Raw genomic sequence first — 23,483 nt, 5'->3', positions numbered from 1 at the left:
AAAAGTGTTAATAAGCTCCTCTGGCTACGACAATAAAATACTGGTTACACATTATTACATCAGCAATCCAGTCAGCTCTGACAAGGGCCATTCTCCTGCATGACTACTTTTACTTTTGATACTTTACATACATTTTACTTTACTTTACATACTTTTATATTGTGGAATTCCTGCTTTTAAAGGATCGTTATACCTTTGCCACAACTGCGAAAGAACATTATAACACAAAGTTAGCTTTTAGTAGCCTGCCTCATGTTTTATTTAATTAGAAAGACATGTCTCACTTTGTTTGGTACTAAGTGTAATACATTCGAACTTTACTGTCTATTGTATAATAAGAGACACATCCTTGTTACATTTGTTATATCCTCTTGATGCCGTTACATGGTGAACTCCTTGCTCAACCACTTGTCTTCAGTGTACCGGTTCTCTAAACTACACGGCGCACGCTGATTGGCTGAGGTGCAGCGTCGCCACCAGCGGACCAATCAGCGTGGGCCACGGTGTGATCTTTTTCGATCTACTTTCTGTGGGAGACGCAGCGTCAGTAGTCGGCGTGTTGCTAACAGAGGAGCCCGTTCAGAGAGCAGCTAAAACCATGAGACCGCTTTTACTTGGTGAGTGACAACAGTTATTCTAATTCCATAAAAATGTCACTTCTGTTTGCGTGTGAATGACTGGTGTATTTGACAGCGTTTTTGCTACTATGGTTAGCTTGAACAACGTTAGCTAAGTAAGGTGCACAGGACAGTGCCAGGCCTCTGTTATCGTTAATAAACGTCAATTTAGCTTGCTGTTACATACTTATTTATATAAACTGTATTAAAAAAGGCATATGATGTCATTTCAGTGCTTACTTTAGCTTCTCTGACTATTTCATTGAACACATTTGAGCATACTCTGGTGAGAGAAACGCTAAACCTTTTGTGTCTTATTCATCTCCTTCAGGAGTGCTGGGCTGCTCTTTGGTCCTGTCCGTCCAAGCCTTTTACTCCGCTAGTGATGATGTTGTTGAGCTCACCCCCTCCAACTTCAACAAGGAGGTGATCCAGAGTGACAGTCTGTGGCTGGTTGAGTTTTACGCTCCCTGGTAAGTCCATACAACTTTAGAGGCCATTGTTCATTGGCAGCAAGTGCACTCATGGTCTGACAGGAATGTGGAGACCTGTATGCAAAGTAGTTCCTCCCAGATGTGTAAATGCATAAAGAAGAAATTCATAGTGAAGGATACAAGGATAGGTATAAGAACTCTATTAAATATGTTTTAGTATAGTTACAGGTAGACCGCATGCATACACACACTCATGCCAACAAATTAAACAGTAAGATACTTCAGTTTCTTCTTAAAAGTTGCCAGATTTTGATTGAATTTGGAGTCTGTCATGTAAGTGACTTGAGGAATCTGCCCCGTCAATGAACTTGAGACATGTTAGAACTATTTTCAGAGGCCAAACCATTAAGAGCTTTATATACCAGGAGTAAAGTTTATTTTATAATCAACAAGTAGCCAAGAAATGGACATGGAAAGTCAAAGCCCAAAGGCTACGTACATTAACTAAAAGGTGTTACATTTTCACAGGATGTGTTGATGATGAGTAACAAATACTTAAATAGTTAAGTGACAAATACTTGTATTTTTTTTGAATGTTTGAACTATAGGAATATTTCTTGATGATGAAATTAAAATGGTTCTGGACTTGAATTCTGATTGTTTACTATCTATCTAATTTGCAATGCACGAATTTCAAACGTTTGTCACTAAACATCAACATTATATAATCAAGTTTTCCCCTTCCTGTCCCTAACCCCTCTTCATCGCAGGTGTGGCCACTGTCAACATCTCACTCCTGACTGGAAGAAGGCGGCCACTGCCCTCAAGGTAAACAAAACGGCTCTCCTCATCGTGCCAGTAGTAGTCCTATCAGGGCAAGGATGACAAAATCAAATATCAGAATATTTGAGTGAACTGCTATTGGAAATATGACAGTTGGATTATGATTATTTATAAGAAACAGTTGCTTATTAATAATGTATTTAATCATTTATAATTTATACTGTTTATTGATCCCTAGTGGGGAAATTACAATTTACACTCTGTTTTTGTTAGAATCACTACACACAGGCCTGAAATACACACACACACACACACGCACACGCACACGCACACACACATGCACAGTGGAGAGATGTCAGAGTGAGGGAGGCTGCTTGCTGGACCAGCACCCTGAGCGGTTAGGGGAGTAAGGTTCCTTGCTCAAGAGCACCTGGCAGTGCCCAGGAGGTGAACTGGCATCTCTCCAGCTACCAATCCACACTCCATACTTTGGTCCATCCGGGGTCTTGAATGAGCGACCCACCAGGGTCCCTACGGACTGAGCTACTTCAGGCAGATTTAAGGGGCTTGTTCGTGATATGCCAGGTCTCCGAGAATCTCATGAGATCAAGTCGGCCAAGGGCTTGAGACCTGAACAGTGCAGTTGCTTTTCTTTACAGTTGATTGGTTCAGAATCTACTCGAAATTACGTTTTCTATCAACTTTTTGTTTAGAGTCAAAGGGATTTTAATCGCCATTTGTCTGATTTTTGAAAGGCTTATTCTTTACAGAATTCATACATATGTGCCTGATATTGACATTAAGAAATCAGACTAAGTCCATTCAGATGTTTAACATCAACAACAATTCGCCAGTAGAGAATTCTAACAGCTACTCTGTCTTAATGACAACAACTGGAGACTGTGTACCTGCGCACATGTGTCCGATAACATTTTATCGAATCGGACCTAACAGGATATTAGTAATTCTTTGACGTCCGGTTTAGCATGAAGGCTGCTGGAAACGGCTGGAAACTGTCCAATTTTACTGCAGCTTTTTGTCATCGCCCCCTGGTGCTGCCGCCTGCTCTCGACCACTTTACAGGCGAGGCGCAGTTCATCCCAAACGAGCCTATTGACTTAGGAGGTACACTAGAGGCATTCATTGTTCATTTCACTCCGTTAAAACAAGCCAATAAGACAAAGGATCATAAAATATTAGTGAGTCTCCTTTTTATCTGGTACAAATGTATTGTTTATTTCATGGAGGGTGGTTTTCTGCACATCGTTATCACCTCTAATATTATTTTTCTAAACAACATTGTGTTTGTGGATAAATCCTGGATACAAAAGTAACCGTTTCACTCGTTCATTGACATGCTGTCGCCCAGATTTGTGAAACGGCACACAAAAGAAGAAGAAAGTGAAAAATGTTGCTGTAATCAAAAGTTGAGACTTTACACTCCAACCTTCTTTTTTTCCCCCTCTGAAATCCTTCAGGGTATTGTCAAGGTTGGTGCCGTAGATGCAGACCAGCACAAGTCACTGGGTGGCCAGTATGGCGTCAGAGGTTTCCCCACCATCAAGATCTTTGGAGCTAATAAGAACAAGCCAGAGGATTACCAAGGTACAGACCAAACCACTGCAGAACAAAACCTCCAGTTTCTGTTGTAGAATACGCACCTTTGTGAATTTGAAATCTTGGTCTCTACAGTGACCTTATCTGGTCCAGCAGAGAAAGCTGTCTGTCATTTCAGAGAAAAGGGGATGTAGGTGTCACAGAGGCCACACACTTAATCTGATTCTCCACTGGGCGCGTCTGTGCTGCGTTCCGGTTTTGTTCCGTCCTCGCTACATACCAAACATACCCGGAGCATCGTGTTTATTGACCTTACACTCTAAGAACTTTTGCAATTAACCTCCATGCCTTGTCTTTTCTGCTGTTGTCCTTTTTTAAAAAATATATATAAATAAATAAAAAATGATGTCGTACTTTGTTTTTTAACCTCCAAGGTGAATCTCTCGTTGTCCGTTGTGTTGTAAAGGAAATATACATGATACAGGAGAGGTGTTTTTTGGGAAGTGACTGGATAGTCTTGCTGTTTCACTTCCTGCCCGGCTGTGCTCCCGTGAAAATTAGGGTTGGGTACCAAAACATATTGCTAATACAGCACTGATGCCTAAACGACCAGTATCGATGTTAGGACCCAATTGCTGCGCAGATTTCAGTGCCTCACTTTGGTGCCAATTCAATTCTTTCTGCGGTGCTTTCTGGTGCTCTGGAACAGACGTTAGTTAACAGAAGCATTGCTGCACGTGACGCTAGTTAACACTTCACTTGACAGCAGGTAACGTTAGGCTACATTTGTTGTCACATACAGCAAACATCTCCTCACTATCTGCTAGCTGCCTGTCCCCAGAACACACTGTAAAAAACCACGTTCTCTGTAGACAGCCCAGGGTCTACAAACGGCAACAAAAATAAATTGTGCCGATCTCCACCACCACGCACCATTTTAAAAGTATTGTTTTAGCTCCAATATCGGAATAAAATCTAAACGATACCCACTACTTGTGAAAATAGACCAACCACGGATCTTTAGTGGATTGCAGACTCGCTTCACCGAGGTTTAACTTGAATGGCAGCGACTGCTCGCGGAGGTCGTGGCGCCTCAGGAACGCAGCGCGGACGCACCCAGTGGAAAGTAGGGGTTCCACTACTTCCTTTCTCACTGAATCACTAGTGTGCTCTCAAGGTCTTTTTGGACACTTTTTATGACTGTTGAGTTAGTTAAAGTTATTGTGAGGAAGACTTTGAAGGTTCTATAATGAGTTCTTGGCTGCAGTGACCGACCTCTCTGTCCCCTTCACTCTTCAGGTGGACGCACTAGCCAAGCCATCGTGGATGGAGCCATGAACTCTCTGCGCACGCTGGTGAAAGAGAGGCTGAGCGGCAAGTCTGGCGGCTCTGGCTACAGCAAACAGGTAGACCCCGTGCATTGGCATTTTATATTGCAGTAATTCAAAATGACTTTAGTGCACTACAGGTAACACTCTGCTGCCCTTCAGCAGAGCAGCGGCGCTGGCAATAAGGACGCTGTGGTCGAGCTCACTGATGACAACTTTGACAAGATGGTGCTGGAGGGTGATGAGGTGTGGATGGTGGAGTTCTTCGCCCCCTGGTGTGGGCATTGCAAAAAGTGAGTTTAGCCCCTGACACAGTCCATCTGCATTTGTGGAAAACCGTGAAACCCCCCCCCCCCTCACTAGTGCAAGATTAACAAAATATCTGTGCTTTCTCACACCCCAAAACAACAGACGTTTTTGTTGTACAATATTTCTTTCTGGATTGAATGTCCCAGTAAATCTGGATAATCCACAGACCGGCCTGAAAACCAGTTTTATTGAGATTATTATCCAGTTGACAGCAATCCTTACTCAAACTGTTTTGTGCTTAGTTGCAACATTTTCTACAATTGAAGTCAGAATTTCCGAATCAGCTATTTGTTTGGTAAACAATACACACACAATCTAATTTTGCCTAGTAAATTCTCTACTGTGGAATTTAATTCCTATATCGTACTCTACTACTCTATATATTATTTTCATTTTTTTAACTATCACTCTCTTTGTCAACAGCCTGGAGCCTGAGTGGGCAGCTGCAGCTTCAGCTGTCAAGGAGCAGACCAAGGGCAAAGTTCGTCTCGGAGCTGTTGATGCTACTGTTCACCAGACTGTGTCCAGCCGCTACGGGGTGAGTAAGAAGCCATACTAGTCACCGCGAAAGAAACGTGTAAAGAAACTCCACTGTTCATTACACACACCACTGCATGAAAGTTGGCCACAGCTGCTAAGCTCATCTATTGCGCTTTTAACCATTGTTTAAGTTGAACTAAATTTAAATAGCAGCTGTGTGCTGTAGAGCAAAAATATTGTGTTTTTTGATAATTAAACCATGTAAACCTATTCAGGTACAACCTCTAAAAACAATTAGCATGAGCATAATATGAGCACTTTAAGCTAAGTTCCCACTACAAGACTTTCCCATTTTTGCATGTCCGCTAGAAGAAAGCGCTCCAAGTTGTTTAGCTGATTCACAGCGATATAACGAAGACAAAAACAGAGAAATAGACTCAGCGCTCTTAAGGGATCTTGTCATTGGCACACATGTTCACAAAATAGCCTGTTTCCAAACGTGTTCTACTTATAGCTCGTTTTCTGTATTGCAACAACAACTTTGGTCCGTGTGTAAAGTACAAGCCGTCCCTCCACCTGGTTTCCCCCTCAGCCAATGGCTGGAGCTCCATGGCTGCATGCCCGAGAGCTCCAGATCTTTAGCCTGCTAGATATCGGGAATGATTCTCTTGTGTCGCGTTTTTAAAAGGTTCATAAAATCGCTTGTGTGTGTGCTTACAAGCGCCGAGCCAATGCCAAATTACTTCAGATATGGGAGTTTGGTCGGAGAACTGCAAAAAAAAAAAACAGAGCAAAACAATAGGGCTAACTTTACGGAACAATATGTCGTTTGTGTAGATCCGTGGATTTCCAACCATCAAGATATTCCGCAAAGGTGAGGAGCCCGAAGACTACCAAGGAGGCCGGTCCCGTGGAGACATCATCGAGAGGGCTTTGGATCTGTTCTCTGACCACGCTGCTACTCCTGAACTGCTGGAGGTCAGTACGCTTGTGTAATTGCATCATACGTTCATGTATGAAAGTTAATAGTGCTGGTATTAGACTAAAAAGACAAAATTGGGCCAGAAGAGCTTTAAGTAAGCACCTGTTTATGATGCTTTTTGTAATTTTAAAGTCATAAACCGCCATGTTTTATCAAATGTGTATTTTGCAACTGTGTTGCTGAGGAAAATACTGATTAAACTTGTGACTTAAATATTGTCTATTTGATCATGAGCAATGACCACAAAAAAAATCATACTAAATTAACACAAAATTCAAAGAGCTCTCTTATCAACAACACTTAAAATGGGGAAACATATGGATCACAGTCAACCCTCGTTGACCCTTAGCAATATTTGTGTCAATGTGAAATTATTTAAATGTACATAAAACGTGTGTATGTATTGTACATGTTTGTCTCAGATTCTCAGTGAAGACCTCTTCAAAAAGACCTGTGAGGACAGTCAGCTGTGTGTGATAGGCGTCCTGCCACACATCCTGGACACAGGTGAGAACACACACACACCTCTGACTCTGAACATGTTCAGTAATTACATCTGCTATCTTTTAACTGTAGTAGTGGTTCATTTGAAAACTAGTTTACTGTTGGGGCATTTCACACACCAAATATGGATGCATTTCCTTTTTAATTCTTGAGTCACTCACCACCCACTGTCCTTGTGTCTCCGCAGGCGCAGCAGGTAGAAACGGCTACCTGGAGGTGATGAAGAAGATGTCTGAGAAGTACAAGAAGAAGATGTGGGGGTAAAGATGACAGACCGGTCATGATTGTTATACAAATGACATATAATACTACTGACTAATAATAATTACGACTGGGACTAATGGCTCTGCCTTTGCTTCCGCAGCTGGCTGTGGACTGAGGCTGGAGCTCAGATGGAGCTGGAGGCCTCCCTGGGTATCGGTGGATTTGGCTACCCTGCCATGGCCGCCATCAACACACGCAAGATGAAATTTGCTCTGCTCAGGGGTTCCTTCAGTGAGACTGGCATTCATGAGTTCCTCAGGTAGAGTTTTCTTTTCTCACCATTACAAGAATCAAAGTAAAAATATGCTGAATGCTGTTACTCACATGGTTCATCTTCACATTTAGGGAGCTTTCTGTGGGCCGTGGCTCAACTGCTACATTTGGAGGTGGCAACATGCCCAAGATTCACACTGTCGAACCGTGGGACGGCAATGATGGACAGGTGAGTGGGGGCCTCGAAGTGGTCTCCTGATTAGAGATTTTACTCATGGAACAACGGGGTTGAGGCCTTCAACCAAAATGTATTAAACTGGACAGACACTGCATGCTTTTAATCATTTTTATGCATTACGTTAAGTCACGCTGTACATTTTACTATACAAAAAAACGCAGCTCATGTTGTACAGATCAGTCGATGAGGTCTTGAAAATGTCAGTTTATTAAAAAAAGACAACCTCATCCTCAACAATGCTGACAAAAAGAAAAAGGCAGCAGTTGTTAAGTTTACGAAAAATTTTATATAGATCTGCCGATTGTTGGAAAGATGCAGACATTATAGTCTGCCTGTTCTGCAGCAAAGTTCAGTTTCATTTCTAACATGCCAGAAATGTGTTTAGATCATGCAACAGACACATCGTTGATCATTCGAGCAATTAATCAGGCATCCTGACCCGCCTCAAACATTCAACACCAACGGTCTGGCAGAAATTTGGCCCGGTTGTACATTTTTTCTCGGGTTTAATGTGTACTGTGTCTGCCTCACTTAATACAATAAACCTCTACCTGCTCCTTGCTGCCTCTGTACTGCAATCATGCACACAGATGGGCATATCATAAACACTCCTGTTATGTAATATGGCAGTTGGCGTGCTTCCAAAAATCCAGATGTTTCTTTTCTCAGAATGAAAATTTCTCAACTTAAAAAAAACAAAACAAAAAAGTGTGTTTTTATGTCTTACAGGCAGACAGTCCAGCAAAACTTTTCCTTTTTAAAGCTTTTCATCAACATATCTATAAATAAGTTGGAGCGATCATGATTAACTCCCGCTTGGTTAACGGTTTGTCTTTATTTTATACTCCTGTCTACTGCAGCTTCCTGTGGAGGAGGACTACGACCTCAGTGATGTAGACCTGGATGATGACTTGGATAAAGATGAGTTATGATCCCAAACGGGATCTGATCCAGACTGGCTTGGTCGGATCTGGTCTGGTCCTGTGACTCGCCTCCCCTCTCCTGTGGACGAATGGGAGGCCCGGTTGCCCAGTTACTGAAATATTCCAGAAAAGACGCATAAGAGACACCTGCAGTTTCTCACATCATCTACGTCAGTCACACAGGACAGGATGGGGGAGGGAGGGAGGCGTGTGTTGTGTCCCTGGAGTGAACTCTGCCTTACGTACCTGCTTAACGTTAGAAGCTGCATATTTATACGGCCGCCGTCAGCTGAAAGGAGGGGGGAGGTTCTGAATGTGGCATCTTTAGTTGTTCATTCACATCATTTTAAACATTGATCCCCTCTCCCGTCAACATCTCAAGCACCTATTTTAAAATGTGGACTTGTCAAAGTAACACTTCATCCAACTTAATGTGACCCAATATTCTTTTTCTTTTTAACCAGTAAGTGAGAATCTTGGGGAGTCTGTCCAGGGCGAGGGGGTACTGTGGGTCTTGTGTAGATTTTTCTTACACGACTTTATTTCAATTGTGTGAAAACAAATTTTTTTTTGTTACAAAAATAAAAAGGAATAAAAACAATCACAGCCTTCTTATTTACGTAAACTGTTACAATATCGGAAAACGTATATCACCAAGTGCATGCAATACCAAAGGCATATAGAAGTTGTCCAGAAGAGCAGCTTGTTAAGCTACAGTTGATATCCTGAACAACCAAAAGCCACTTTTCAACACTTAAGTTGAATTAAATTATAAGAAGTGATTAATTAGTTTTCTCTTGGTGTAGCATTATGGGATTTATAATACTTGTGAGCATATAATCCAGTCAGTATAAATATATGATATGGCACTTTACTTATGGAGAACAGGTAAAAACCATTTCAAAGCGAGAGAGCTTTGGAAAAGCATATACACAAAATACCTCAAAGCACGTCATAGTCCACAGAAAAGGAGCCACATTGACGAAAGAGAAGTATCCATTGATGTAAACAAGACAAGGAGTGTTGTTTTGTTTTTAAATGGAAAGATTGTCTGGTCATTGGGTTTGTGACTGTGTTTCAGAGAGTGTGTGTCTGTATTGTCTCTGTTTTCAGAACTGACGAGAGGCTCCCTGATCTGACTGCAGCAGTCTGACAATGGACGGGTCGCTCTTGGCACCTTTAATGAACTCCTCCAGAGACAATCTACCTGTGAAGCAGAGACCAAAAAAAAGTTTAGACACCAATTATAGTCAAGCATGTGACAGAGAGATGAATCATGCAGCAACCATCCACTAAAATCAACAGAAAAGCTCTGCATGTTCCTTTTGAGGTTACGTGCTTACAATATAATCACGGCTGCCCTAGAAAACCGTGCTGGCAAAGTACACCTTTAAAATAAATTGCATTATATTAACATTCTATGACTGAATGAATGAGTTATTCATAGCTGTCAAATTAACCAGCAGGTGACACTGCTGTAATGTTTATGTAATTCAGAAGGCATTGACTTGACAAAAATGGCCAACAGTAACAATTTAGTTTTGTATTAAGTATTTCAATATTACTGATGGCAGCACAATATAGTATGTAAGATTCTGAAAATGGTGGTACTTCTTTTTAGTAAGTACTTTTTAAATAATTATTTAGAACTTATAAATAATATTGAAATTGCATTCAAAATAATCCAACAAAATTAAATTATATCAAATATCAAATATATATATATTATTATTTTATATCAAATTTTACACACTATAAATATTTTATTATGTGGGTTTTGGGGATTCTTGTCTGAACGGAAGAAAGTACATATTCTCTGACAGCAACATATTTGTTGAATGAATAAGTATATGTCTGCAAAACCCTGCAAAGTATTCAACAAGATGAGATGTAGAAATATTAAAAATGGCTAATGAAATCAAAGTAAACTGCTCTTGAGTAAAAGCGTTTTAATAATTATTTAGCCATCCTAACAGAATGCATGCTTGCACTATCAAACGAGTGTGTCTTACCAATCTACAGTAAGCATTTTAAAATAAAGTGTGACAATGCTGGCAGCAAATAATAGATAGTGGTTGGGCGATATGTAGAAAATCTAATATCACAATACTTTTGACCAAATATCAATGCCGCAACAATATTGTTGTGTGGACACTTGATGCTTTCACAAAATATTTACACAATGAGATTTTTGATAAACAATCATCAGGAATGTAGATATAATGACTAAGTGGGTAAAGGCAAATAAAAGAGCAGTTACAACAGTCAGGTAAGTTCAGAAAATGACATCACTTTACTGTAATGCAGACCTTAGAACCACTTTAAAACCACTAAAGACCACTTATGCCATTTTATGATATTAAAAATATCCAAAATCTAAGATAATATCTAGTCTCATATCACAATATTGATATAATATTGATGTATTGCCCGGCTCTAGATGGTGGTAAACAGTATTTTAAACGTTGACTAATCTACCTCAAGGATAATATGCAACAGTACACCATGACTTGTTTCAAATAACCACTTCCTGTCACACAACGTCTGTATAAATTGCATTAGAAGGGAGCTGCAGCTGTAGCCGTCGGCCTGGTCTGCGGTACCATGTGATTTTATCAAATTTGAGAGACACAGTTTGACCTCCAGACTTTCTGAACATTCTGCTTCAAAACAAACTGAGCTGCCCACTCCCATATAAACAGCTCTAAACATCTTAGTGAAATGTGTCAGAACAGTAGGCTTAAGTTCATTACACGTGGCATCACCTTTTCGCACTAAAAGTCAAGCGACTGACATCAGACCGCTTAGCAGGAAGCAATTCTATAGTCTAGGAGATGTAAATGATCTTGTGTTCAAAAAATGTTGTTCTATGACATCCTATTTCTCTCTGTCGTCAATTTTCTATCTTTCCTGTTACTTTCTAAACTGCTCTGTGAGGGAAAGTGTATATTGCCATAATTGCACTAATATTTCATGAAATGTCTATATTTGGGAACGCCTTACTTTAAATCTCCCCCTTTTTTACATTCATAAGTAGCATACAACATTAGGTAAATGGTTTACAGAATGTGTCAGCACTCATGACGTCTCCTATGAAGACATATTTTCTATTATATTTTACTTTATTGTCTTGTTTATGTGCTAGTCTGTTTATTCACCAGCCTCCACTTGGAATGGGTGCCAACAGGAGGAGTTATAGTTGTTTCTGCTTACAACTACAATTATTAAAACCATCCATTACGTTTATTATACAGTGCTCATATTCTTGTTATTGTCCTATGAGAAGAAGAAGACAGTTTTTTTATTTAGGACTCCTGTCACACTGTCACTGTCACTACTGATAGTGACAGTTGGTAATGACATCTCCTTACAAAAGACAAGCACATACAAATAAATCACCAGGCTTACCATCATTGTCAATGTCCATCTGTCTGAAGATCTTATCCGTCCTTTTCTCTGGTGTTGATTCATCCTCAGGCATCTTCATCACTGATGATACCATCTTGTAAATTGCCTACAAAGCAGGGTGAGAACAACAGTTGTTGTGTGCATACTAATAGTGTTGGTCGTCTGTTGAAAGCTTTTAGGAAGTAAAGATGAAAAATAATGATTGATAATGAATAACTGTTCCCACCTGACAATATTTTTTACATCTTTTGTCTGAATGCTTTCACCTGTTTCCAGTTGCTACCTGGTAATGATGGTGCTCTGGCAACTGAAGCTCACCCTGCTGTGAAACTCACAGTAAGACTCTCAGAACATGTGTCTATTTGTGTATCTTCTAAAACTATACACATTTCAGATCACGTAAAGGTCTGTGATGAGAGAATGAGTTTTGCTGAAAAAAGGAAAGCATTGTCTAATAACAAAAAGCACGGATGCACTTTTTTCACATTCATTTGTATCCACTAAACAGCGGACTTAGCCAATATTGATATGCCCCTGCAGGCTGCTCAGCGCACCATATTGGAAGAGTAAATATAGCCACAGTGATAAGAAAAACTAAAAAGGGCAGCCTCCATCCGTGATATGAGGTGAAAAAAATATCTTACGAATTCAGAACTGCAAATGACTGTCAGGCCTAAAAACATTCACTAGTCAGAAACTGTAAATGCATACAACGGGCTAAAACTTAGTTAAGTGAGTGGATTGATCAATATTTGGTAAGTCCTTAGTTGCTAAGATGTGAGGATAAGCATTTGCATTTGAATAATCATTGCATCATAACAGCTACATTTTAAGGTCTGCATAAAAAACAAATGCAGTGCTAGAACTCATTAGGTCACATTTGACCCAAACTAGGAAAAAGACTGATGTATACACTAATAAAGAAACCCTAATTTGTCATACAGTATGCCCTCACCTGAACTATCTCCAGCATCTCCGCCCGGCTGATGTACCCATTCCCGTCCAGGTCGTACATGCTGAAGGCCCAGCGCAACTTCTGCTCCAACCCGCCGCGAGATGTCACGCTCAGGGCGATGATGAACTCCCTGAAGTCGATGGTGGCATCACCATTGGTGTCAAACGTGCGGAACACATGCTCGGCGAACTTTGAAGCGTCTCCGTATGGGAAAAAGTTGGCATAGATCTTCTTGAACTCTTCCACGGTCAGGTGGCCGGTGGGACAGTCCTTGAGGAAGCCGCGGTACCACTCCTGAAGCTCGTTGTCGCTGAACTCGGTATTTTCTCTCAGGTCGTTCAGGACCTCGGGCCGCAGCTTGCTGTTCTGTTTCCCCATGACGCAGCAGTATCACGCAGGCAGGTAGCTGGGATGGTTTTTCTACCTTCTCCTTCTTTCCCTTCTCCACTCGCCCTGTGCTTTTACTCTCCACGTCACGGGCTACTCGGCTTACTCTGCTCCTGCGGAAGACCAACAACATTCATTAGTATCCTTGTGTGAATGTCATAAATTATTCAACGGTTCAATAATTCCTCCCAACATGCAGCAGTGTCTAGTCATAAACATGTGCTGAATATGCTTCTTAGGCAGCCAAGCTGAGGGATGCATCTGGACAGTGGAGGTCCAATCAAAGGATAACAATAGATATAGGATAACAACACAGATGTCATGAGGTCACAACATGTGTGTGTGTGTGTGTGTGTGTGTGTATGTGAGGGGTGTGTCTCTGTGAATACACTATTAATCCTCTGGCGTGGTGACAATTGATCGACCCTTAACTGCAGGGGGGAGGGACAAGTGTTCTTAGGCATTGTAATTCTCTACAAATCCACTTTCTAAAAGGTCAGGCTGATACTGACTGTTGTTCCAGAGAAGACCAGAGTGACATTCACCTCAACAATAATCCTGACCTTTATGTGAAAATTAATGTTCCAGTTGATTTTAAGCAGGTGGCGTTCATACACTGATTAAAGAGAGAAAACACAAATGACGGATTAAAAAATACCAACGCAAACAAGGACGCTGAAGCATTTGACCACCTGGGCCTATTCACCTCTGGTTTCCATGGTTATATTCTGCAAAATCAGTTTATTCATGTATGCAGGAGTATTCATGATTGAGGATATGAGGAGGCATAAAAACAACATATCCAGGATAAAGCCCAAACAACATTAGATGGGAAACTGTGTTAGAAGGGAACACAGTTACGACGCCTGCAACAGGGAGATGGGTGCTGAGGTTTTTTTTTCTCTCAAATGAAAAGGAGAAAATATCCATTTCATACATTTTGTCAGCATGGGAAATGTTTATAAGGACACAATGTCATGTTCCTGGGTTTTCTTTAGTACCCTGTTTTATTTTATAGAGTTATTTCCCATGTCTTGTTTTCTTTTTATGTCTTTGTTTTTTTTATTAACAGTTTTTTAAATGTACATTCACTTGTCAAGTACATTCAATTTGTATTGATACAAAACACAAGATGTTGGCACAAGAAACAACAGCATTTACAAACTAAGGAAAGAAGGAAAAAAGTACAGGCTATAAGTGCAATAATACAGTGTCAGGACTTGTTCGATGTCTTGTTTGACTTCCTGCTTCAGGTGTTGTCCTGCCTTGGTAATTGTCTGCCCTGCCCTGATTTGTTTCACCTGTTCATCAGCCCTCATGGCACCTGCCTCTCGCTACAACCCTCGTTGCCTTGTGTATTTAGTCTGTGTGCTCCCTTTGCCTAGTATCACTGGGTTGTCATACTTGGTGTCAAGGTCTGAGTGGTTTCTAGTGTTTTGGTTTTTCCCAGTTTTCTGGATTTAATGCCAGCTATCATGGACAGTAAGTTCATTTTTTGTCATTAAATGGTTGAAACTCGCCTTGGTACCTACTAAAGTTCTCATTTTCAGTATCAACTTGTCAATTTGTATTTCATAAGGGGTTTGAAAGCAGCCTCTGTATTAAAGAAAGAAAAAGATTATTTCAATGTGGTCAGAATAAAAAAAAACTATATAAATATACCTATAAAAGTAAGAGCATATGACAGCTTCTTCTTTTTTGAAAATTAAAAGAAGAAATGTGCCCAAACCTGAGCAAGTCTTTTACAACACGAATCTGGTAACGTGTGCGTGGGAGGGACAGAAAAAGAGATGTGCGAGGGCAGGGAGGAAGAAAGAATGGAAAAAAGTATGACACATAGAAAGAAACTATATCCAGCTAATACCAGCGGTTCAATTACATAATCCTTCTGAATAACACCTCCACTCCTCTGTGTTACGTATAATTATTTTATGAGGGATAAAGATGTATTATCCCCATGTTCTCTCTCTTTCAATCATTCAAATCCCATTGCTCCTGTCTTATTGGCACCAGAACAATTGTATCTGGCGTAGAATAAATGAGCACAATGTGAATTTGGATGAGGTCTTTTCACGATGCAGAAGCCCTCATTTCTCGTAATTGTCACATCAGTGTAATTTCCTGCAATTTTATGAATTGAAGTCACAGAGTAACATTAGAGGGAGGCAGGTTTTGAGGAGAAACCGGTGACATAAACTCTAAATAATGTCACTGGGGCTTATGGATGGAAAAGAAATCAATGACACCAGATGCACTACGCATTGTCTTTTACCCCAGCTTTTTGTATTTAAGCACATTAAATCATAAAATCAGCAATTCAGCATAGGGCACAGCAATAAAAGGCGTAAAGGTTGGATCTGCCTTAGATGTCTACAGGCTGTACTTAGACAGATGGTGGGGATTTGAACTCAATTCTAACAAAATGCTAACATGTTTGCCATCTAAAGTCTGTACATTTGATAAGTGAAAACCTTTGACCTGCTGGAGGCGCTAGGGGAAAAGTAAGGGAATCCCCAAAGTCATTAGCATGGCTATGCAAATCTATGCATCTTTAAACGGAGCAAAAGCCTTCTGTTGCATTGTGCGGTGCTTTGACCTATTGTGTAACAAGCTTGTGAATGTTACACTGCGGGAGCGACCGACAACAATAAAAGTGATGCTCACTTTGAAAAGATAATGTCGTTGTCGGCTGACAGGGCCACGGTAAAAATGACACGCTGGCCTGCAGGGCGGGCCGTAGTCCTTCCGCTCTAACATACAACAGGGTGAGGAAGCAGCAGCATCTTAGCTCTGGGTCACATGGACTTTTCCGGGACAGCTCAGTGAGCAGGCTGAGCTGGAGCAGACATAAATATGGGCGTTGCTCTTTATTCTCTCAAACAGACAAAACCACATGAAACCCAGAGGTTTCCAGGCCTTAAGAGCTTGCTTTTAAAAAGGAGACGGTTGTAATTTAGGGCTAAAACAGAAAAACAGTGCGTACTCTGGTCAAGAGAACGCCAGTTAAAAAGAAAATACAAACACATTTTTAGATATTTTTTACAGACCTCTGAAATATGCTCAACAAAGCCTAAAACTAGATTCCCTCAAATAAAATATGGGTTGCAATCAAGGCTTATTACATATTCTTTTTTTTATATAATAAAGTAATAGGAATAATGCCATTACACTGATCAAGCAAATGTCTGTGCTTGTGCAAAAACAGTTTTAGAATAATTTAACAAGAAAACAATCCTGGTCAAGGTTAGCTGTGTTACCTGCTGCAGGACTGTTGCTCTCCCCTACAATGGGCAATTAGCTGCTGTGTTGTTGTTTCATTTGTGCCTATAAAATGTAAGTGATTCCTAACTGCATACAGGTCTGCTATTTGAGACGTCACAGGATGTTTTAGATGTTTTCACAGCTGGGAACTGGTCAAGTCATTTTCTAAAGTTGCTTCTTAGTGAAATGGAAAATGTTGGTCCAAAATAACTGCTAGATATTGCTCTGACATCTACATGACTTTCTTTGCAGAGAGAGTCACGCTCTTACAGCCTTGACTGCTAGAGATGCAAAAGAAGTTAACAACACCAAACACTGTCTGTGAGCGTTGTTTGATACACAACAGCCCCCTCGAGATGGTCATTCCAGATTCAATGTTTGCCATTCCCCTTGATTACACAGCAACGGCCTCTTCTTGTCCCCAACCCCCATAACTGTTTCTGCTGTGTATAGTCCACTTTTTCCAGTGGGTTCTCTGCCATGTGAGACTGGTTCACACAGGCCCTAAAGCTCCGGTGGAGATCTTTTAAACCTCTGACCAGGCCACTTTTACTGCTGTTTGCCATTCTTAGGCCCGCTTCATTTCCTGGGCCTGTCACTAATCACAAAGAAAGCCTCCATTCTTCATCCAGACGCTCATTACTTCTCGTCTTAGAAACGGAGAGATGAAGGGGGTGTGTTTGGATAAATAGTAGGAGTCCATCCAGCCATTCATAAAGCATGACACATATCAGATGGAGCTCGTTACGCTTCTGATCAGTTGGTGAGTGTGCAAAACAAAATCAACTGGTGACAATTTTTACAACCAAATGTTAAAACAAAATAATGTTTGGCAGAGAAATTAAAAAGATAAAGTCAAAGGACAGACTTGATTTGTAGTTGAAGAAATCCCTGGTTGCTTCTAAATAATGACTATCCATTGGTTGTCTCTGTATAAAAAAATTATATTTGGAGTTTGGACAGTCCGTCGGACAAAACAACACATTTGACGACATCACTGTGTATACTGGGAAATTTAGATTTTTTTCTCACTATTCTCTGACATTTAATATCTAGCCTAAACAAACTAACAATTAATAAAACAAACTTATGAAATCAAGCATTAGTTGCAGCCCTAAAACAGGGTTTGTTAATAGGCTGGAACATTTCCAGTGTCTCCTCCCAGCCCAAAAAAGGACCGACTCTACATTTTACAGAGTATTTCCCATCCTCAACTCTGCATAAACATGACGGAGAAAATATTTTTCATGCAGTCTGTGTTGTGCCTCTTTTGAATGGAATGTAAATCAAACAAACTCATATGGCTCGGTGCACAGAAAGAAAGCCGGGTTACCATTTTAGTGGTGCGTGTAGCCTGCTGTGCAGGGGATGAGCAGTGTAGTACTGCAGCCTGAAGTTCTGTGTACTACTGGTTACTAAGATTGCATCAGGTGGGTGAAGAGTTAGTCCAGTGTAAGAGGAAGAAAAAGAGAAAATTAGCTCTTAGTTATTCTTGGTTTCAGCGCTGCTTCATGGCAGTCTCTCTGATCTAGTGTCAGAGAAAATAATGCAGTGGATCAGGATGAAGTCCCCTGACACACCAGTAGTCAAGGCAACAGGCTAGTAGTGCTAAGGCTTATGAGAGGAAGGCGGTGTAACTATCAATCTAGGGCACGATATCGAGACTCAAGAGATACAAGACTTCTTTTTTCTGTTGCATTTCAAATTTCCAATTTGTGCTATTCCAGAACAGTTTAATCAATAGAGCATTTCTTTCTTATTCAATTAGGGCCCTCCCCAACGATTTATGCATCATATTCATTGCTCAAAGGTACACTAGTCCAAAATCATTATGTTCATTTTTTTACTAGTAGCGAGGTTGTAAGACTGTAACGTAACATTGTTAGATTTATTTTTTGATAAACTCCCATTTTGACTTTGGCCTTGTTATTAAAAAGTTTGACATAAAAGAGAAGCAGCAACAATAGTGAGGAATAGTTGAAATTAGCGAGCTGGCAAGCATAATTATGCTAAGACAACGCTTTTAGGTATTGGATAGTGCCTGAGTGGGCAAAGAAGCTTGACACATATTTTTCATCAATATTGTTACCTTTTTACCAAGACTGCTCACCATATAGTTTTCTTAGTGCTAGGCAATAACTCAAAATGATCATTCATAGACTTTGAGAATAATCCTGTAGTGATTACATGAACTTATTATACCATCGTTATATATATCTGTTGTCCAAACAAAACTTTCAAGCAGGATCTGATTAAAAATGATGAGCTCAATATATCTTTTGCAAGAGAACAAATATACATAAACATAAACACATAATATCACAACAAGACAAATTCATTAACAAGAAACAATTATACCACACACACACACACCCATACAGCTATACTATTAGTTAAAGTCTTATGTTAACAAATTATTTAAGTAGTTGTTTTACACACAAGAGATGCTCCAAAGGTGGGACCCAGATCATTGCTATGAACAGTTGTATGTGTTTATTTTATGGGCTCAGTATACATTTGCCATATTGTGATATATAGTATTATTGATAAAGTAACACGTCTTCATATTATGATAATGATTTCAAACATATTGCTCATTCCCTACTTTGTCTTCAACTTAATGTAGCCTATACTGTACATGGATAGGCTATTTGTTTACGGTGAAGCTACTTGCAAAACTTGCATTGATTAAAAACTATAATAATAATACTTTAAAAAAACAGTGTTACTATATTCTGAGATGTAGGTGAGACGTATACTAGTCTTGTTTGGGTGTAGCCCATTCACCGTGTAGCCCTTTACAGACCAGGATAGACACTACAGTAGCTTTAACATATGATTAATCATTTAATAAAGACATGTAAACTTACCTATTTTAGGAGTAATAATTGTTTATGAGTCTTCCGGTTGAAGAGCCCACTTCACGTCACCAACAGACCAACTTAACCGTTAAGTTGCAGTAGCCGAACCGAACACCACCTCCTACTGATAAAACTCTGTAAAATCCAACACAAGAACAATTTAAGATGCTCGCGTGAATTTTACGACCTTCTGACACTTACAGAGAGACAAAAATACATTAAGTTTGACAGGAATAGTCTTAATGTTGTTGTTGTTTTTTAAAAGATAGGTTCTTATTTAGTCGGTCCTTCCTCTAGTTCCTGGTGTAGCGGCTTTATCATTTAGTGGAAGATGTGGCACAGCGCTCGGTTTTCATCAGAATTGCCCAATTTACAACTAAAGGGTTTTCTTTTTTCTTTGAAGGCGATTAAATTAACTTGGTCTGAATGCTAGAGACGTGAGCACAGTTTCTAATTATAAAGGTTGAAAATAAAGGTCAAAAGTAAATGTACTCGTTATTCAAAAGATATTTTATAACGATTTGCCGACTTGATGTACTTAAAGCCCCCTCTGCACACTAAATGGATCCGTCCACACTCACTGCTTCCATCGTAGAACAGTCGTAGCAGCAGCGTCCTGTGGAAAATTATCACTGGAGACTATTATTAGCACAATATCTAGAATAAACGATACCCATTTGAGGGAAAATGTTGATATAAGGTGAAGAACTCTGTCACCAAACATAGAAAGCAGAACGCCATTAAAAAACTTTAGTACTATAATAGCCTACAATTTAGTTAAAGCCTTCAACAAGCTAGGCTATATGACGTCTTCTAGGCTAATCACGAATTTTAATACTATTATTAAGTAGCCCTCCAGAGAAATAAATAGATAGTGTAGCATAAGTGTTGATCTCATCCCTACTTGGTGAAAAATCTTTTTCAATCACAACATACAAACCCCAGCATAATCATGTGCTCTGATAAACGGACTACAAAATTGTTTTTAATCAATCAATCACTCAATCAATCGATTGATCGATCGATTTTTTTTTGTCACATGAAATTCTATGAGGTACAAGTAAAAAGGAACTATCAGCTCCTTCAACTTTTTGTGCAAGATTCATCATAAAATAAAGCATAGATTGTTGACGGGACTGGGAGCTGGACAGATCCACACCTTCTTCAGGTCCCTTATAATGTTGTGATAGGCTACAAGCTGCACAATGCGGAGTGATGTTACATAATGTCTATATTACATAATATTAAAGTTAAAACCAAATCCCATCTTTCCCCAGTATGACTTCTCTCTCAGCTTCTCAGAAGATGTACAGTCGCTCATCAGTATCTATGTCAGCAACCTTTCTTGTGAAGGGTAAAGTGACATTGCAGTCAGGGCGGTGTGTATGTCAGCATTTCAGTAAGTGGATAAATAATTAACTGTGTGTGTGTGGGGGGGGGGGGGGGGGGGGGGGGGGGGGGGGGGGGGGGGGGGGGGGGGGGGGGGGGGCTTCCTGAAGCCTGACACCTGTTTCTATAAGCACATGAAGTGTTGATCTCCACCTAAGAGTGAGTACAATACAGACTACGTGGGGGGGTTTGAGGCAGTGATAAAGTAATCTGAGGTTGCTTTTGTTGTTGTTGCCAATTTGTAACTTAATACTGTCACAAGCCTGTCATTGTTGGAGGGATGCAGCTGAAAAACATTGTTATGACTTCCTTAAAAAAGAAGGAAGTTTTTAATTCATGTTGGAGTGACAATTTACCATATTATAAGAAATAGTCTTTATTGCTGTAATCATCATCAAAAAAATATGTTGTAAAATATCATGTTAATGCCAATATAAGGTCAATTATAGATAATTTGTTTGTTTTATTTAGGGTATCACAAGCAAACTCCTAACAAAATTAAACAGACACAACAGAACTTTTATTTTGAGATTGGAAACATTTGTTTGACACCCCCAAAACAACTCCAAGGCTGTAAGATGCTGTTGAAATCTCCGGAATAAAACTTATGGACCTTGATAATCTAATATGAATATGGTGAACATTGAATAATCTAAATGTTGATTTCTGACCACAATCACACTCACTTGCATACATTTAACATGTAAGGCAAAATAATACATTCTTACAGTATGAAAAATGTTGTATTTTTAAGATATTAAATACTGACACCATCTCCATAGCAACTGAACATTATGATGTTGCTGTAAACTAAAAAATGGTCCTTGAGATAACTTTTGTTTTAGACAGTTACATTTTCCTCCAAAAGAGGCACTGTTGTACAATCTATTTAGTCTGATCCAAAATTAAAAGCTAAACAGGAATGTGCAGAAATAATGTTGTTGTGGCAAGTTGTTAAAAACCTTCCTCGCCACCGATTGCAGGATGTAAAGTGTTCTGACTCATGCAGATCACCATGTCCGATTTCAACATGTACAGCTATCCAAAGAACGAGGCCCTTAGAAGGTGAAAAATGATTAATCCCACGGATGTGATAAAAAAAAAAAAAGAAGATAAGAAAAAGGGTATTCATATAAAGTGCTGGAATATCCCAAACTGGCCTAAACACACAAAGACAGACTAAAATCAGTGTTCTAAACTCAGCAGTCAGAAAACTTGTAGCTCCACATCCTACTCTGTTAACCTTCACTTTACTTCACTTTGTGAAAGCCAACTCAAAACCATCCAAAAGCAGGACAGACTACTGGAGCGTGACTTTTCATAAGACAAAGCCCATTCTACAACATTGACTAGATTCTAATGTACATCGGACTACATATTTTAAAGGTCATAAAACAATTTACTTTTGCAATTAAATTAAATACCAAAAACTATTAAAAATACAACATGGCTCTTACAAACTGATAGTCGACCAATTACATTAAATGAATGGTAATATGTTAAATTAAATATTGTCCCACTTTACAAATTAGCTGAAAATGCTGTAACACTTTGCATCTTATGCATTTAAAGTTTAGGCATCAAGTTGATGCCCTGATCCAGGGAAGAAGTTTCGATTGAGTGAGCAAGGATATGATTTTAGTCTTGAGTCTTGAGACACAGTAGCTATGTCAAAATGAAGCTGTGTGTTGTTCTGCAGAAATATAACTGATCCACTAGAGGCCACTGACAGCCCTCCACTCAGCTGATCCAGTAGTGTTGTTGGTGCTCTGTCATCCAGGTCATATAGGTGGTGGTTGCAATCAGCGGCAACTGAACTTGGTTAAAGGTGGTCCTTTAACCAAGATATGATATATAGGTGCTCCTTTAACCAAGTCCAATTGCCCTTGATTTTAACCCTTTCTAGGTTAAGTACTGTAGTCAAGTCTGTCCTAAAGCTTGGACTCAGCTGATGGGCGGGCTTTGTTGGACCAGACAGGTCTGTTACTTTGCCATAGGGGTGTTTACAGGCAGAGTCCCCTTCTAGCCAATTACTAAAGAGTATTCTGTATTTGGATGTAGTGGTGCCATGTTAAGTCATGTCTCTTTACTGTTTGTTTTGTCTTGGATAATACAATTTGTTGCCACACAAACATGCTTCACTTTTTGTCAATGCATGCACAAACACATGCACATTTAGAACCACATGCACACAAATACAGGTCTCATAATATATTGATTTTTCTTTTCTTTTGCTAACTACAAAATGATGCATGTTAGGAAAAGGTTTTGTTTTATTAGCCTATAAACATGACCTAAATTAGTTTGATACTGCTTATTTGAGGACAAACAATAAAATAAAAATGAATAAAATGTAACTAATTTTTGTTACTATGAAAAAAACATCAAACAAACTCAAAGCTGGACACTAGTTTTCATTAAGATAAGACCTCCATCCATCCATCCATCTTCGACCGCTTATCCGTATCGGGTCGCGGGGGCAGCAGCTCCAGCAGGGGACCCCAAACTTCCCTTTCCCGAGCCACATCAACCAGCTCCGACTGGGGGATCCCGAGGCGTTCCCAGGCCAGGTTGGAGATATAATCTCGCC

General features: G+C 39.8%; 2 protein-coding genes across 3 annotated transcripts; one reads left to right on the top strand and one right to left on the bottom strand.

Annotated features, from left to right (window-relative positions):
* Positions 1 to 428: 428 nt before the first annotated feature.
* On the top strand, positions 429 to 9,233 carry pdia6 (protein disulfide isomerase family A, member 6). Of its 2 annotated transcripts, none has more exons than XM_034900339.1 (13): positions 429 to 617; positions 949 to 1,090; positions 1,822 to 1,879; positions 3,313 to 3,439; positions 4,691 to 4,797; positions 4,885 to 5,012; positions 5,452 to 5,566; positions 6,346 to 6,486; positions 6,913 to 6,997; positions 7,182 to 7,254; positions 7,359 to 7,517; positions 7,604 to 7,700; positions 8,570 to 9,233. In XM_034900339.1, the coding sequence occupies exons 1-13, from the start codon at positions 599 to 601 to the stop codon at positions 8,639 to 8,641; spliced, it is 1,323 nt and encodes a 440-aa protein (XP_034756230.1). In that variant the 5' UTR covers positions 429 to 598; the 3' UTR covers positions 8,642 to 9,233. The 2 variants fall into 2 exon arrangements, with proteins under 2 accessions (XP_034756230.1, XP_034756229.1); XM_034900338.1 differs by having other exon boundaries at positions 4,882 to 5,012.
* On the bottom strand, positions 9,091 to 19,844 carry hpcal1 (hippocalcin-like 1). The gene is made up of 4 exons (XM_034900340.1): positions 19,514 to 19,844; positions 12,996 to 13,495; positions 12,041 to 12,146; positions 9,091 to 9,839 (listed from the first exon to the last, which is right to left on the bottom strand). The coding sequence occupies exons 2-4, from the start codon at positions 13,371 to 13,373 to the stop codon at positions 9,742 to 9,744; spliced, it is 582 nt and encodes a 193-aa protein (XP_034756231.1). The 5' UTR covers positions 13,374 to 13,495; positions 19,514 to 19,844; the 3' UTR covers positions 9,091 to 9,741.
* Positions 19,845 to 23,483: the final 3,639 nt, after the last annotated feature.

Source organism: Etheostoma cragini, chromosome 18, assembly GCF_013103735.1.
Source record: "Etheostoma cragini isolate CJK2018 chromosome 18, CSU_Ecrag_1.0, whole genome shotgun sequence".
Taxonomy (NCBI): Eukaryota; Metazoa; Chordata; class Actinopteri; order Perciformes; family Percidae; genus Etheostoma; species Etheostoma cragini.
Note: the sequence above shows the minus strand (reverse complement) of the source record. Positions and strands in the feature narration are given on the sequence as shown.